Source organism: Dermacentor albipictus, chromosome 1, assembly GCF_038994185.2.
Source record: "Dermacentor albipictus isolate Rhodes 1998 colony chromosome 1, USDA_Dalb.pri_finalv2, whole genome shotgun sequence".
Classification (NCBI taxonomy): Eukaryota; Metazoa; Arthropoda; class Arachnida; order Ixodida; family Ixodidae; genus Dermacentor; species Dermacentor albipictus.
This window is the reverse complement of record NC_091821.1, coordinates 411,720,631-411,736,525: the sequence shown is the minus strand read 5'-3', so window position 1 is coordinate 411,736,525 and position 15,895 is coordinate 411,720,631. Positions and strand designations below refer to the sequence as shown.

General features: G+C 44.1%; 1 protein-coding gene across 5 annotated transcripts in view; it reads right to left on the bottom strand.

Annotated features, from left to right (window-relative positions):
• Positions 1–15,895, bottom strand: part of LOC135913024 (lipopolysaccharide-induced tumor necrosis factor-alpha factor homolog) — a 541,041-nt gene that overhangs the window by 148,256 nt on the left and 376,890 nt on the right. For all 5 annotated transcript variants that reach the window (XM_070532213.1, XM_070532209.1, XM_070532210.1 and 2 more), the window contains one exon: positions 8,224–8,279. In XM_070532213.1, coding sequence (XP_070388314.1) covers positions 8,224–8,279 — 56 coding nt within the window. The remainder of the gene's footprint in view (positions 1–8,223; positions 8,280–15,895) is intronic.

Below are 15,895 nucleotides of genomic sequence, written 5' to 3'. Positions count from 1 at the left end.
TGAGTCCGAGTTAGCCTGACAGAGTGGAATTTTGGTGAGGCTCAATCCGAGCGAGCCCGTTCGAGCTGAATATTGGTGTGTCTGAATTTGATTAAATCGGTAAGTAAAAAAAAAATTGAGTGGAGGTCCGTTTGTTTTGCCTACCTCTGGTCGTAATAAGAATAACTGAAGAGAAACGCACAATGTAATTGCTCTACATGCCACAAACAGGCCGCAGGCGCGATGTCGACGACAGAAACAGCAACAACAAATAATAAGTGAGGCGGCAATCCAAAATTGCGTGCGCGTTTTTTTTTCGTCTTTAATTAAATGAAGCAAAAGAGCAAGGTAGGCCTATTTATGACCGACCCTGCCAATATTTGACACGCAACTCATAAAAAACAAAAAGAAAACATAGGAGAAAACAAGATAAAATTCCCAATGAACACCAACACTTAACGAGAGTGGAAATATAGGGTCACTGGGAGCAACGTCACTGTAACAAATTCTTGTCGTTTGGTACACGCGCAACGTTTGGGGCAGCCTCAAGAGGCGCATGCGTGCAAGTCGTATAACCATGGGCGCCACCATAGGAAGCACGATCTAGTTATTTGCTATATTTTCCTACCCCGTGATCACATGCATGTAGAGAATCCCACACGACCCCTGTCAAATATATGCTGCATTAAAATCTGCTCACAAACTTAATGAACGGAAGGCATTAGAGTCGGCACTCAGAAACGCAACACCTAATTGGTCTTCATGTGCAACCAGTGAGATCGCTACTTATGTTCTGGTCGTTCAACTTTCCGCTGCCCTGACAGTTCTTTTATTTTTCTTGTGTCAGATATCTGACAGTCTATGCCATTTTACAGCGCAGTTCCTAGGCGCCCATTCCTGCGGCGAGCGTCAGCATCTTTGGCGTAAATGAGCCAATGAACAAAGCGCAAGATGAAAGTGAACGCGGAGCACAGCGGGTGATAAAAGTCAGCAATAGCGAAGACAGCTCGAAAAGGAAAGCGGAGAAGGAGGGTATGGCGAATGCGTGCGAAGAGCGCAGGGAGCGCAAGACGGGCTGCATGGCGACAATCGCTACGAGATGGCGCCAGCGACGCGCGTCGTCTGTTCCCCGATGTCACCCACGCCACCGATGCCACATATGGAAACAAAGCGCTGCAAGAGCGGAGGTCTGTCTTCGGCGGCTGCTGTGAATCGCGCCCAAGCGTCACCCGCGCGTTGCCACTCCCGATATCCCGATTAGCGAGCCGGTCGTGCCAACTCTGCACCGTTCGCAACGTGCCGCGCGACACAGATTGTTAGCGCCAGCCAACAATTATCCGTGAGGGAACCTTCTCGCGTTCGAATTAACGGACTTTTTTATACATAGACTTCTGTGGAGCTTGGCCGGACCAAATCGTACAGTTCGAATTATCCATAAATTCGAATAATTGAAGTTCGAATTAACGAGCTTTAACTATATATATATATATATATATATATATATATATATATATATATATATATATGTATATATATATATATATATATATGTGTGCGTGTGTGTGTGTGTGTGTGTGTGTGTGTGTGTGTGTGTGTGTGGTGTGTGTGTACGCTGTTTCCGTTGGCTGTGGGAGAGCTGCATGTGTGGAGGAACAGTGTGATTGTAGGAAATGCGGCAAAGATGCATGGGTGGTGCAGGGTGGTGAGGAGAGGAGTAGGTGGAGGTGACCGTTCTACCGGCTCCCAGTCCTCTGTGGGCGCGGCCGAAATGCTGCAACAGGCCAGTGAACTGAGGCTTGTTTTTCCTCTATTTCTCCTTTGTTTGCCCAGAGGCATGGTAATCGTGCGCGAGCAGCTGTCGCAGCCTACACTGACAGCAACACACCACCGCTCACGTGAGACAAGCGTACGGCAGAAGGCGCTCCATGCACGCTTATCCTGTTTGTTAGTTGTGTAGACTACCGGTTCATGCCTCCTACTTAACTTTTCATTCCCTCCCCTTTCTATTCATAGATCTACCATGCAGCAAGCAGAATTCTCTTCTTAATAGGGTCTTCTCTCTAAGGTTTTTTAACCACTGCTAAAACGCACACCATTACCTAACAATAATAATAATAATAATAAAGTCCTTCCATGTTAAACATTTATTTCTACAACGTCGCGTTGTCAATTAGGACTCGTCTTTTTGGTTCCACACAACGGAGTTTCATTACCCCTGTGCTACCGTCTACATTTAGGTGTGTGCTAAGGAACACCAGGGTGTGAAAATTAATTCAGAGTCCGCCACTACGGTGTCCTCATAATCCAATTGTGGTTCGGCATGTACAGCCCCATAATTCAAATAAAGTTTAACGCTTCGGCCACGATGCGATATGCCATGTGAGGCAATCACAATGCTCAACCCTCTCAGAGAATGTGAACAATGGCGCACAACAACGGCTGAAGCAAACACGTCTTGTGCGCGAATGTATGTTCTATCTACTACGCAGACAAAAATCAGCTGCGCACACAAGGTAACGTTTAACATGAACTCACAACTCTCGTATTGAACTAAACGCTGAAGAAATTAAAGATTTGTTCTCAACATCACCGCTAATTATTGTCAGTCAAAGCAATCAATTAAATTTAATGTTGAGGGTTTATGCGCCGAAACCGCGATCTGATCATGAGGCACACCATAGAGGGAGACTCCGTATTAACATCGACCACAAGGCGTTCTTTAACGTGCGCCAATACCTTAGTACAGGGGTGTTTTTGCACTTCACACCCATCGGTATGCGGCCGCTGGGGTCGGGATTTGATCTCGCGATCCCGTACTTGGCAGCGCAACACCAAATACACTAAGAAACTATGGCCGGTATCGAAGCAAACAAGCACAGAAAGCTTCGCTTGCATCGAATACCATAGTGCGTCGGTTACACGTTTTTTTTATATTTTGAGCGGCCACTTTGGGGGAGGCCACCACAACAAAAATGGCCGGACCACTCTCTTTTATAAAGTTCATTTTCTTTTTCTTCAGATCATCATCATCGACGACTTTTCGTGGGCCATAGAGAGTCCTGTTGAGGCGATCACATTCAGTGTCCAGAAGAAAGGAGAGAGAGAGATGTGCACATTCACACAAGTACGACCGGTCTCGTGCGCTTGTTTTGCGTGAATGCTTCCTTCCTCCATTATGCCGCACTGCCCCAAGTGAAGACGGCGCCACATACTAAGCCCAACAAAACATCGATGAGGCCTTTAGTCAGCTTATCTTGGACGAATATAATGGAGTGTGGCGAACGAGTCTGATCCTCAATGAATGAAAATCATCTGTGGTGATACCTTTTTTAGAGACTGGGCACTCTGCAAAACACCTCATTGCATACCGGTCAGTATCACTAACATCTAATGTTATCAAGCTGATGAAACCAATGGTACTGCTTTGTCTAGATAGCGGATTACGAGAACCTAATTTCTTTCCTGATGACATGAGTGGCTTTTCTCGTCATCGTTAGGCTCTTGACAGCAATGCAGACCTCGTTTCATACTTGAATCGGCTCTAGAAAACAAGCACTATGCATATATACTATTCCTAGACATGCAGCAAGGATTCGATTCGGTACTACATAGAGCGATTGTTTTCGCACCTCTGACTGCTGGAATTTCGGGTCGTTTGCTTCGTTTTGTGGGCCATTTTTTACCGTAGCGCAAAACCAAACTGCGCGTTGGAGGAGCAACAAGTGAATCTTACACTGTTAAGTATGGTGACCGACAACGTACCGTCTTATCGCCGTTTCTCTTCAACAGCGTACTTGCTGGACTTCCAAGCCGATTACCTCAATAATGCGACTTTCCAAAATGCAGAGCAATCTATGCTGATGAAATTGCATTGTGGATCAGCGGTCCTTCGCACCATGTTCTAGATCTTCGTGGAATCATGTAGAGAGCTCTGAATGGCACATCAGAGTACATGGATGAAGTTGGTCTGCAGCTTTCCCACGCTAAGCCAGCCGCAATTGCGTATCATCCTAGACAACACGCTCGTCGAACCATGAGTGGGCTATACCTCGGAGATACACCGATAGATCGGGTACAGCAACACCGCTACGTGGGCGTAATTGCCGATGATCGCCTATCAAGGCACCCTGCCTTCACCTTTCTGCGACGCAAATCGCAGTCTCTATTCAGATATGTTGCCGCCTTGGCTGCTAGGGGCGACCGCTGTGGCCAGATGACAGCATTGCAGGTACATCAATCATCTGTACTTTCTAGCATGATGTATGCCTTGCCAGTGTCGAACGTGTCGCCTAGATTGATGTCTAAATCAGGGGCCATGGCCCCTCAGTTACGATGCCACGCTCAAGGCTGACGTTCTTCCAGCTGCTGCTGCTATCATTCTTGAGCCAGCTGTCTCCTATCACGCCGGCACCGCTACGGCTGGTCATGCCTCAACCGTCTTGGTGTCCTGATGCCGCAAGGAATTATGCGACTCGATTCTCAGCCAAGTACACCGCATCACCACGGCTACCACTGCCCGTCTCGGACGCTACTGTGTATGCAATCCGGCAACATGGAACGGCGTCAGCCGTTCCATGTTGACCAGCTGTTGACCAGCTGTTGACCAGCTGACCCAGCCGCTCAAAAACGCGCACATTTTCATCGACGCAAGGGGCCACGGCACCGCAGTTGCGATGCCACGCTCACCGCTGATGTTCTTCCAGGTCTGTCAGTATGAAACTTTCTGTTACCGTAACGACGATGTTTGCCTTTTCGTGGTGTCGTGACTACCCAATTCTTTCAAATGTGCCCGCGCTGCTTTGATGTACCTTTGGTGCGTTCTACTTCTCGGTGGAGATGTTGAATAGAACCCTGGGCCCATGACTAAAGCAGAAGAGGACAAATTAGACAATGTGGCTCTTGTGGCCCAACGTTTGAAAGCTAGCCACACTACATTCTTGGAGTCATTGAATAAGATTCTAAACAGTCATGTCAGCTTCAAGAATGACTTGGATGCCCTAACAAAGCTTGCCATTGAATTGGAATCTAAGACTGAATCGGCGCCATCTGCACAGTCCGCGTTAAGCCCGAACTTAGAATAGTCTAAAATGCAAGACAAAATTGATGATTTAGAAAACCGGTCTAGACGGTCTAATGTTCTTTTTTTTTATGAAATCCATGATACAGACGATGAAACTTGGGCGACTTCGGAGCAGCTCCTGAACGATTTTTGTTCCAGCAAACTTGATGTCGTCACAACTTCAGTTGTGAGAGCGCATCGTTTGGGCCGTTTTTCTACAAGCATGGCGTGACCAATCAGTGCTAAATTTTACAATGATAAAGAAGTTGAATCTGTGCTAAGCAACGGATAGAAGCTGAAGGACACCGACTTCAGCATCACTCGTGATTATTCTGAGGCTGTCCGACAAAAGCGCCGTGATCTCTGGCAGTACGGGAAGTCTGTAAAAACGAAGGTGACCGCATTCATCTCGCATTCAACAAGCTTCTCATTAATAACAATACTTATGTATGGGACACTGAGGCTGCTCGTGTGGTATGTGTTTCTCGGCATCCCACGGAAGAATAAAGTTCCTCTGTCACTTCCTTAAATCAGACCCCAGCTTTCCATTTTCCTCAAAGATCTCCACTTAATGCTTCCAAAACCATTCCTTTCCTTTACATTAACATCAGAGGTGTTGTATCGAAGGACGTTGCTATCTCTTCACTAATCGATTCATGCTCCGCATCAGTTGTAGCGCTAATCGAGACATGGCTGACTGATCTTATTCTTGATATTTTAATTTTTGTCAGCCGGACACGTTTTAACATCTTTCGATGCGACAGACCATACCGTAAAGGTGGTGGTGTACTCTTGGGGATAAGGGATGATTTGTTAACCGTGCCTGTGCTGATTAGTTCTTTTCTTGAATGTGTATGGGTTTCCTTTAAGTATTGTTCAACTGATGTAATTATTGGTGCTGTTTACCGTCCTCCTAATATGAATGATGGTTTTTCGACTGAATTTCATCGAATTCTGTATAAAATATGTACGCGTTTCCCTAACTGTACTATTAATGAATCAATATTTATTGCGCACAGTTGAGCAGAATTGAGATTTATTGAAGAGTACTTTTAACAAGCTTGTTGATGAGTTCGTTCCACTTATGACCATTCGATGTAGCAGCAGTGCCCCGTGATCTAATCAGAAGTTGCGACGTATGAATAATAAGAAAAATCGATTTTACCGGCAGGCACTAAAAATGGTTTTCTAAGCACGTGGGGCAAGTAAAAGAAATGCGACAAGGACTACCAGTCATTCCTAAAAACCACTCGACGCCAGTTTTTCAATCGCGACCTATCATCCCTGCTAACCAACAACTCTCGTAAGTTCTGGCGCATCATAAATCCTAGCTTTCATCCTGACATTTTGCTTACCGAGAGTAACGGCGTCACAATTAATGAGTCTGAATGTGCTCAGGTTTTTAATGACACCTTTTCATTAGTATTCACCAAAGGAGACATTAGCTCATCCCCTGACTTAAATACAATCCATGACATTTGCATGCTAGAAACTGATTAATGAAACAGGTATGTATGCTTTTTAAACACTCTTAAAATTACTAGTAGTTAGGATCACCTTGGCTATAACAATAACATACTTAAGAGTACATCTCAAAGCATTTGCGCTGTGTTGTCCTGTTTGTTTTCGCAATCATTATCACACGGCCTAATTCCTAATGACGGGCGGATAGCCAAAGTAATAAATATATTTAATAGGTGAGTGTTCCTCTCCATCGGTTGCAAACTTTTTGAGCATATCATTCACAGCCAAGTCATTAACTACCTCGAAGGTCATAACATTATTTTCAATTATCAGCACGGTTTTCGCAAGGGATTTTCATGTGACACTCAACTAGCTAGCTTCGTTAATGGCTTACAATTATCACTTGACGCGGGCTTAATTTCAGGTCGACGCAGTGTTTCTAGATTTTTCAAAGGCTTTTGATCGGGTTCCTCATCACAGACTTCTACTAAAACTAGCACAGCTTAACATCCACCCAATCGTGCCCGCTTGGATTAAGGACTTTCTGTCATCTAGAACACAGTTCACCTCGGTTAACAATCCTAACTCCTCCTCTGCTTATGTGACATGTGGTGTACCACAAGGAAGTGAGCTCGGATCTTTGCTTTTGCTAATATATATTAATAATTTACCTGCCTCTGTAACATCTAGAATTCGACTTTTCGCTGATGACCGCGTAATTTACCGTAACATTACTAGTGACAGTGACCGCCAATCCCTACAATCTGATCTCAACGCAGTAAGCTTATGGTGCTCATTCTGGTTAATGTCATTAAACGTTTCTAAAACAAAACGGGTATCTTTCAATCGACGCACAGATCGCATTCCAACCAGTTATATTCTTAACGACAATACTGTAAAAATAGCAACAACATACAAGTACCTTGGTGTGCACCTCCAGTTTGACCTATCATGGCAGCACCATATCGACCTCACCCTAGGGTCTGCTAACCTCTCACTTGATCTTACTAAACGTAACCTCAGACACGCCCCTATGCACGTTAAAAAACTGGCTTATATAACTCGAATATGCCTTAAAATCGAATACGCTGCGGCCATCTAGCACCCTGAGCAAGCCTACGTTATCAATAACATGGAATCCTTGCAGAGCCGAGCTGTTCGCTTCATATTTTCAGACTACTCACCCTTCACAAGTGTTACAGCATTAAAAAAACGTGCCGAACTAGAAGATTTGTCATATCGCCGCAAACTTGCTCGTTTAACGCTTTTCCATAAGCTTCATCACCACTCCTCCCTTCGAAGTTATTTGTTTCAGTCACCTCATGCCATCTTTCGACGCCGTGATCATTCTTTCGAAATCAAACGTGTAAAGTGTCATTCCTCGTCTTACGCCAATTCATTCATTCCCCGTACTATCATCGAATGGAATAGTTTACCATCAGCCATCGCCACGGAAAGTGACATCATAAAATTCCCAGAGTTTCTTCGCTGTGACGGAAATGTGGAAAATTTGTTGTTTTTGTTTGTGTTCATTTTTCCTTGTTGTGTTATGCCGCATATTTTATTGCACTCATTACTGAAACGTATCGCGTTTATTAATAGCTGTATCCCCCCCCCCCCTTATGGAATACCCTCTCCTGGAGGACCTTTAGGGGCAACGTGAATAAATAAATAATTGGAACGGGACCATCACGTAGCCCTCCGAGTCATTCTTGACTTACCTCGTGATGCGCAGTCTGTTCCACTGCTCACTGAAGCACACCAGCTGCCCCTGAGGCTGCAAGCACACAAGAGAATGTTATATCACGTAGAGCGTCTGCACCGAGCATCAGATAGACAAGCACATATTGAACGGTTTATTCAGCGACCGTTGTCCCGCATGGGGATAATGGCGGCATTGTTCGTCGCAATTGCTGGCAGCTCACAAGATACTGCCTCACTGACAATTCCGAAAGAACACAACAACAAATGCTCCTTTCGTATTCATCTTTCGATTCCCGAGATACACAGAAAAATCTGATCACTCTGTTTCAGCAGTATTCCAGTTGCCCCAGCTGCACTTATTTGAAATATAGGGAGACCATCCTAGAGTATTTTTGTAAGCATCGGTGAGCAGCGACGCTCAAGGCGCTGCAGGAGCTTTCTTCTGCCTTTCGACTGACATAAGAAGGGTTTTTCGAATACCTCAACCATTCTCATCAACAACTGCGGAGCTAGCAGTGTTTGATGTTGCTCTGAAGTACGTACACGAAGAAATACGCACATCGAAGGTCGTCATTCTCACAGACTCCCATGCTGGCCTGCCCACACTGTTGGGAAATGATGCCCGTAGCCCAATTTACGCAGTATAATAGAGTCCGCCGACAAAAGGCCTTCTCGTGGCGCGTCCCTCATTGCCCAGTTGATACCTTCGCCCATGGGTATTAATGGCAATGAAGATGGTGATCGCCTCGCTTCACCCTTTGGTCACAATGCGAGTGACTGCACAAAAACTTCTTGGAAGTTTGACAACTCCCGTGTGTTAATCCGCCGACACGTCCTAAAGCAGCGCCCAGACCAGCGTGCTGCAAACGGCTCGTATCCTTCGCGTGTTCGTGGTCAGGGCTTACCTCGCTGTGCCAGAGCACTGTTACTGAAATGAAGAGTTGGCTCTGTGTTGGCGCGCAAACGTTTGTATCGTCAAGGGCGTGCGGACAGTCCGTCGTGTAGCACCTGTGGCTCCCGTGAGACACTTGAACACCTTATATGGGAGTGTCCCGCATTCGTCACACAACGTGCACTGCTAATTAAGGAATATGGACTGATTGGACTCAAGTGTACGACCCTTGATCATTGCCTGCTTCCGAGAGTGAGTGTTGCTCAACGCGACCAGGCCCATAGAGGTTTGCTAAGTTGCATGCAGAAAACGTATTTGGCCTCCCATTTATAGACATTTTTTCCGTATTCCCACTTTCGTTTGCCGTGTCTCTGTCATTTGTTTATTTTTTCTTTTTTCCTGTTTTATTGCTTCCCATCTTCTCCTCTTCTCCTCTTTTCATTCCCTCCTCCCGAAAGATTAAGCAGGCGTTGTGTCCCTCTCGGGGACCGTTGTCATCTTGCTCTCTCCCTGTTTATTCTGTGCGTTAAATGTTTCCGTAGCCAAATATAATAATAATAATAATAATAATAATAATAATAATAATAATAATAATAATAATAATAATAATAATAATAATAATAATAATAATAATAATAATAATAATAAATATTATTAATATTATTAGTAGTATTATTACTCATTGAGTGCTATACGTCACCACTTCTCTCCCTCATGTAGGCTAACGACATATGACGCGTGTTTTCGACTTCATCGCTTTCCCCGAGAGACACTCGCATTGCTGAGCAGACCACTGCAGAAGCTGCGAAGACTACGCATCAGCGCGGTTCTAGAGATCCTGGTTCACTTGATTCACCTGAACGAACATTAGACAGAGAGATCTGGTCGGAAGTAGCGCCATATACGGCTGCCACAAGTTGCGCAACAGGGCACCCCGTGGGCAACTAAGGCATGTTGTAGCGGCACCATTTTCTGGCTGATTTTTTTCACACTCGTGTGGGTAAATCAACTGGTGGGAGCGTTTACGCTACTTGGAGTGAGTGAGTGAAGCAACTTTATACGGTCCACAATAGACGCGAGTAAAAACTTCACCTGGATAGGCCCACTCGGGGACCATCAGGTCAAACCTGAAGGCCCTGTTGCGGCCCTCTGGATTGCCAGGATTTGAGAGGTCTGGTCCTGAGCCTTAATAAGCGTAATCATTTCCTCTTGTGTGAAAGAGGGACCAGCAGGAGTGCAGCCCCACAGGACATGCTCGAAGTCCGCATAACAACCACACAGGGGGCAGTCCGGGCTTGGGAACCATTCGGGGTAAAGTGTGTGCAGTGCCGCGGGGCTCGGGTAAACGCTTGTTTGTCGAAGTCTGAGAGTGACTGCCTGGGCCTAATTTATTGTTCCAAATGCTCACAGTGGCCTATGAGGGATGCGGAAGGGCAGATGTCTGGATTAATTTTGACCTCGTGGGTTTCTTTAACGTGCCGCTAAATCTTACACAAGCAATTTTGCTTTTCACCCGTCGAAATGTAGCCGCTGCAGTCGGGAATCGAACCTGGAACTTCGAGTTCAGCAGCTCAGCAGATTAAAAAAGCGGCAAGGCATCTTAGAAGTTTTAATAATTATCGGGAATCTCTCATGCTTTGATGATCGGTCAATGCCTGTAGTCGACTTTCAGTGAACACAGCGAACTGTAAAGGTGGGCAATGAATGACCGAAGAAAACACAGGCTAAACCATCATTTCTCGTGTTATATACTGACTCTAAGTATGTCCGCTATTATAATAGTGCAAGTGTATTGTAAGTGTATTCTACATCATTATGATAATGTGAAGTGAAGAATCACTCTGGTGCACAGAATTGTCATGACTTAGCATTCGGTGCAACAAGTTCGGAGTAATGGTTATGTCGGTTGGGAGCATGTCATATCTTACTCCGGTTTGAAGGGGTTTAACAGCGAAGTTTGCTGCTCAGAAACTGTCCTTTTATGCACTCACGAAGGAAAACAACACCTTACTATGCAGCGGTTTTACAATAGACTGGCGGTTTCTTGGAACGTTTTGCATAGGGTGCGTCCTGTACGCTGTAAAATAGATGTTAATGCAAAGAAAATTTACAGAAACTTTCTGTTAACGTTCTATGAAGGAAAGCTGTAAAAAGTGAAAACAGAAATGTGCTGTTATAATTAATCTCAGCAACATATATATCGAGTGAAAACTAAAATATAACCGTTCTGAATTATGGTAACTGCATGAAGAACAATACCATAAAATTCTAGATTTTCTTTTTCATGCATGCCGTTTTTTGCATATACAACGCAAAACTCGCTGTTGGCGATGCTGCTTTGATGCCCCGTGCCATAACCAAATGGCTGCTCTTCGAGTGAACAAATGTCGGCACTGCTAGGTTTCTTCTTTCGAAAATGGTAAGAGGTGAGTGGTTTTATTTTCGAGTACATTACATACAGAGCACGACGTATTCTCTTACCTAATATTTTCCACGTGTTCATGACATTGAACAGGATTATAATGTAGACCGAAATTAACATTCAGGCGCATAGTGCCAAAATTAGGCAACTACGTGTTGCGACATTTCAGCGTACGTTGCATTTTTTTAGGCGTACTTGAGTACGCCTAAATTACGCCTAAATTACGCCTTTAGGCGTAATTTGAGTACGAAATTTAGCTACACGATTTTTTTATATTACACGTAAGAGCTAGCCAGTGGACATTGCAAATATATGATTGTGTATTTTTGTCTGCTCGGAATGTACTTTGTTTCTGCTGTGGCTGCTAGAAAGGAAAGAAGAAAGCATGTGGGAGTTCTCAAGAAAGCTCACTCAGCCACATTAGCTCTTAGCTAAGATCATGGGATCATGGGATCATGGATCACGGGCTAAGATCAGGGACCGGAAAGCGGGACTTTCTTTCTGTTGCGTAATATTTTATTTGTTTTGATGCTGGCATATGAACCCGCCGCATATGAGGGCACATAGCATCCAGTATTGATTTTCGTTCTTTGTTAGCTGCTGTTCGAGTGCATTATTGCATCGCCGTCGGTATTGATTCTGCCTGGCGACTGACTAAATCATTCGGATCTGCAGACTGCTAAAACCTTCGCGCGCGTTGTGTTCTTGCAGCTCTTGCATTGAACCGATATCACTCACGAAGGCCACTTCGCTCGCTGCTGCTGCTGCGCATGCTCACACCAGCGTCCTTACAGCGTTCTTACAGCACTGAAACCATTCTTGTTAACTCAGTAAGTTAAATGTTTGCATGTTTATACTGCTAATAAATCTACTATCCCTACTTAGTCTGTTCAATTGCTATCGCAATAGATGATTCGCCTTTCGAAAGAACTGTTACTTTCTTTAGTTCGGTAAATAAAAAAGCCGCATGGAGAATATCGCGCAATTCGGCCATTTGATAAGATTACATGAAAAAGTGGACTTTACTTGAGCGACAGGTTGCAATGTTCCGGATGGTAATTAAAACGATTCACTGAATAACTTCACTAATATTATATTTGAGGCATATGTAAAAATTAGGACACTGAGGCCAAAAGTAATGAAGTCACTGATTTACTTCTCCACTGATCGGCTTCAATTCCGCATTTTCAACATATGCCCTCAGGTGAATAGTAATATTATTTTCGAGGAGTTATAAAATAGGAAGCCATGAGAGAATGGGCATATTTGTTTTAATATTACATTCTAACTGGCTGCGCGGTTTAGAAAAATTTTCGCCTATAGTTAATATTGTCATGCATAGGGCACACGCATAAAACAAAACCGACAAAATAACCAAGAGCGTTGGAGTCTGCTAATTACACTCGTAGCTTAGCTGGTAAAGCCCAACCTGAGGTCTTTTTCTTCCTTTGTCTTAATTGACTGTGGTTCCATTCAAATGAAGCAATGGTAATTCTGAATGTGTATCATTTTGTATGCCTAACTGCACCTAAAAAGGAAAAGCGCAGACGCCCCAGTTCCCCTGAGGTTCACACATCCTTTGGCTTAGTGCGTATTGGCAATAATGAAATGAGGTTTTTCAGTGCAGTGTTCTGTATAAAATTATGGGGTTTTACGTGCCAAAAGTACTTTCTGATTATGAGGCGTGCCGTAGTGGAGGACTCCGGAAATTGCGACCACCAGGGGTTCTTTAACGTGCACCTAAATCTAAGTACACGGGTGTTTTCGCATTTCGCCCCCATCGAAATACGGCCGCCGTGGCCGAGATTCGATCCCGCGACCTCGTGCTCAGTAGCCCAACCCGATAGCCACTGAGCAACCACGGCGGGTAATGTTCTGTATATGTTTCTACATTTTCTAAGCAAGCAGCGACCACCAACATGGAACTGCGTCTGTATGGTATGCGCATTATGGGCACTTGTTTGTTTTGTAGATGTTGAGTGCGTGTGTGTGTCTTGTACCTGTTGTGCACGTGTGGTGTACGTGTGTGTCGTATGTGTGTGGGTGGGGCGCATCTATAGTTCATGAGCCGGTGTACTCGAAGCGGCGGACACTACTTGCCCAAAAAATTGAAATGCAAAATCAACGAATTAACAAGAATTCACTAGATAACTTTAGGCTAATTACCCTATGACTCATATTGCAATTTACAAATTCAAGCAGTGGTCTTCGCAAGGCGCATACACTTGAAAGAAATTTTCAGGAAGACCACTAGTTTCTATGTATAAATTTCCGGACTCTGCGGAGAAATGCAATGGCGTTGCAATCATTTGTGTGCTTCAGTGCACGAAACGCCGTTTTGTTAAAAGAAATTAACTTAAATCTTAAATATTTACTGGGCATTTACTGCATGTAGTGCAGCTTACTCTATCACGAGAGTTCTCGCCCCATTTCAGGTGTATATGTGGGCAGTGCTTGCTTGTACAAACTTTAGTTCGGTATGTGCCGTTAAAAGACTGTGCACGTGCCAAGAAGCATTCATATCGCGAATTAAGATATCAGAAGGCTAATATAGGTACACATCTTTTAATTAGTAAAAGCAGCAACAGCACATGGTGAGCTGCCACACAACAAAGCCTAACCACATCAAGAGAAAATGCAGGGTGTATGGCGACTATTTGCGCAGGGGTTCAGTTCTCGACCACACAGAAACTACAAATATTGGTGACTGAACACATGGTATAGTTTGACAAAAAAAGGCAAATGGTGAAAACTGATTAAGAACTACATCACAGAAAACAAACATGTATAGTGTAAACAAGTTCGTAGCAAGTAGTGAATTTAGAGAACAAAATATGATAACCAACATAAATGGCATAGCGTGGCACAATAGTATCTTACTCGAGGAGGATAACTCGACAGCAAAGACGCCCTAAATCAGACAATAAAGACGAGTGGCGTATTATATTTCAGACATCTTGGCAAAATAACATGAATATGTGACAATGATAAGTGTTCCGACGATTCTACGTGATAAAAGTACGATATGATTATGACGGGCACCGTAGCAAGGGTACTCCGGAATAAGTTTTTACCACCTGGAGTTCTTTAACGTGCACCCAGTACAAGGTTACGTGTTTTTTGCATTTCACCCACATCGAAATGTGGCCGCCGTGGCTGGGATTTGATCCCGCGCCCTCGGGCTTAGTAGCATGACAGCAAAGCCACTAAGCCGCCACGAAAGCTTGTCGCAAAAACAAATTGTCACCTGAAAAATTCACAAAGTAAGCTTAAAGGTCATTAGAGGTTACGCAGTTTGACATGGAGCTGAGTGCTTAGAAAATGAGAAATACGAGACGCCATGCAGCGTATGTCTAAAATAATGGAGCCGCTAGTTTTCTTCTTGTAAAAAGCAATGCTTCACAAATGTTTGCACGTAACCCTATATGCCTGAGCAAAAAGTAAGAAATTCTGCTGGTACTGAGTGACTGACCTTACAGCTGCGTACTCCGTGACTGATCACGCACAAATACGTTGCTGCAACTATGCAACTTAAACTAAGATAACGATTTATCTCTGGCCACAGTACTTATAAGGCACACATGACAGTACACATACAAATAGAAAAAAACACATAAATAAGTCCCATTTGTTGCATGACATCATTAGGACAGGTAGACACGTGAATGTTTTTATCAGTAAGGCTTTCTTTGAAAAAGTGGCACGCTGAGAGGCAGGTTGAGAAATCTTGCTATCAATATCCTATTTGCTACAGTGACTAGCCATTGCAATTGGTTAACTACACAAGCCGCAAAGATTTCGCAACCTGCATGGTGACCAATTTGAAAATTATGAGAGGCCCCTTGCGAACACAACTAGCTGGACTTCGCTGTTGGTTAGATGTAATATTTAGTATAAGTTAATTAAGAAATATATAATGCTAACATGGACGATTTGTGAACTTGTTTCTGATCTAACGTGAAGAGAATTACTTGGCTGCGAAAAAAGCGACAAGTCAAAGAAAAGATTTGAGTGGCATAACGTGTGACGGACACTTTGGCTAAAGGCACTAATAAGTGTGGGCAAAATTAGAAATTTCACAAATTGTCAACCGGGCACCGCTACTGTCAAAAACTTAAAGGGAAATGTCGCACTTTGACATGGCAAATATCTCGTCGGGTTAAAATGTCAGCAGTAGATCCTCACTAGTTCGCTGTGGAACTAAAATACGAAGTAAAAATACCAAGCAGCGAAGGATCCAGAGCGCCCTAAATATTTTAATTTAATAGCAGTTCTACCGCTTGTCGCGGTCTCGTTTCTACTGCGTTGGGACATCGTGACATAGCATGTGGCCACGTAAAAGCAGGACATGCGATATTTTGACACTCGCTTCGGC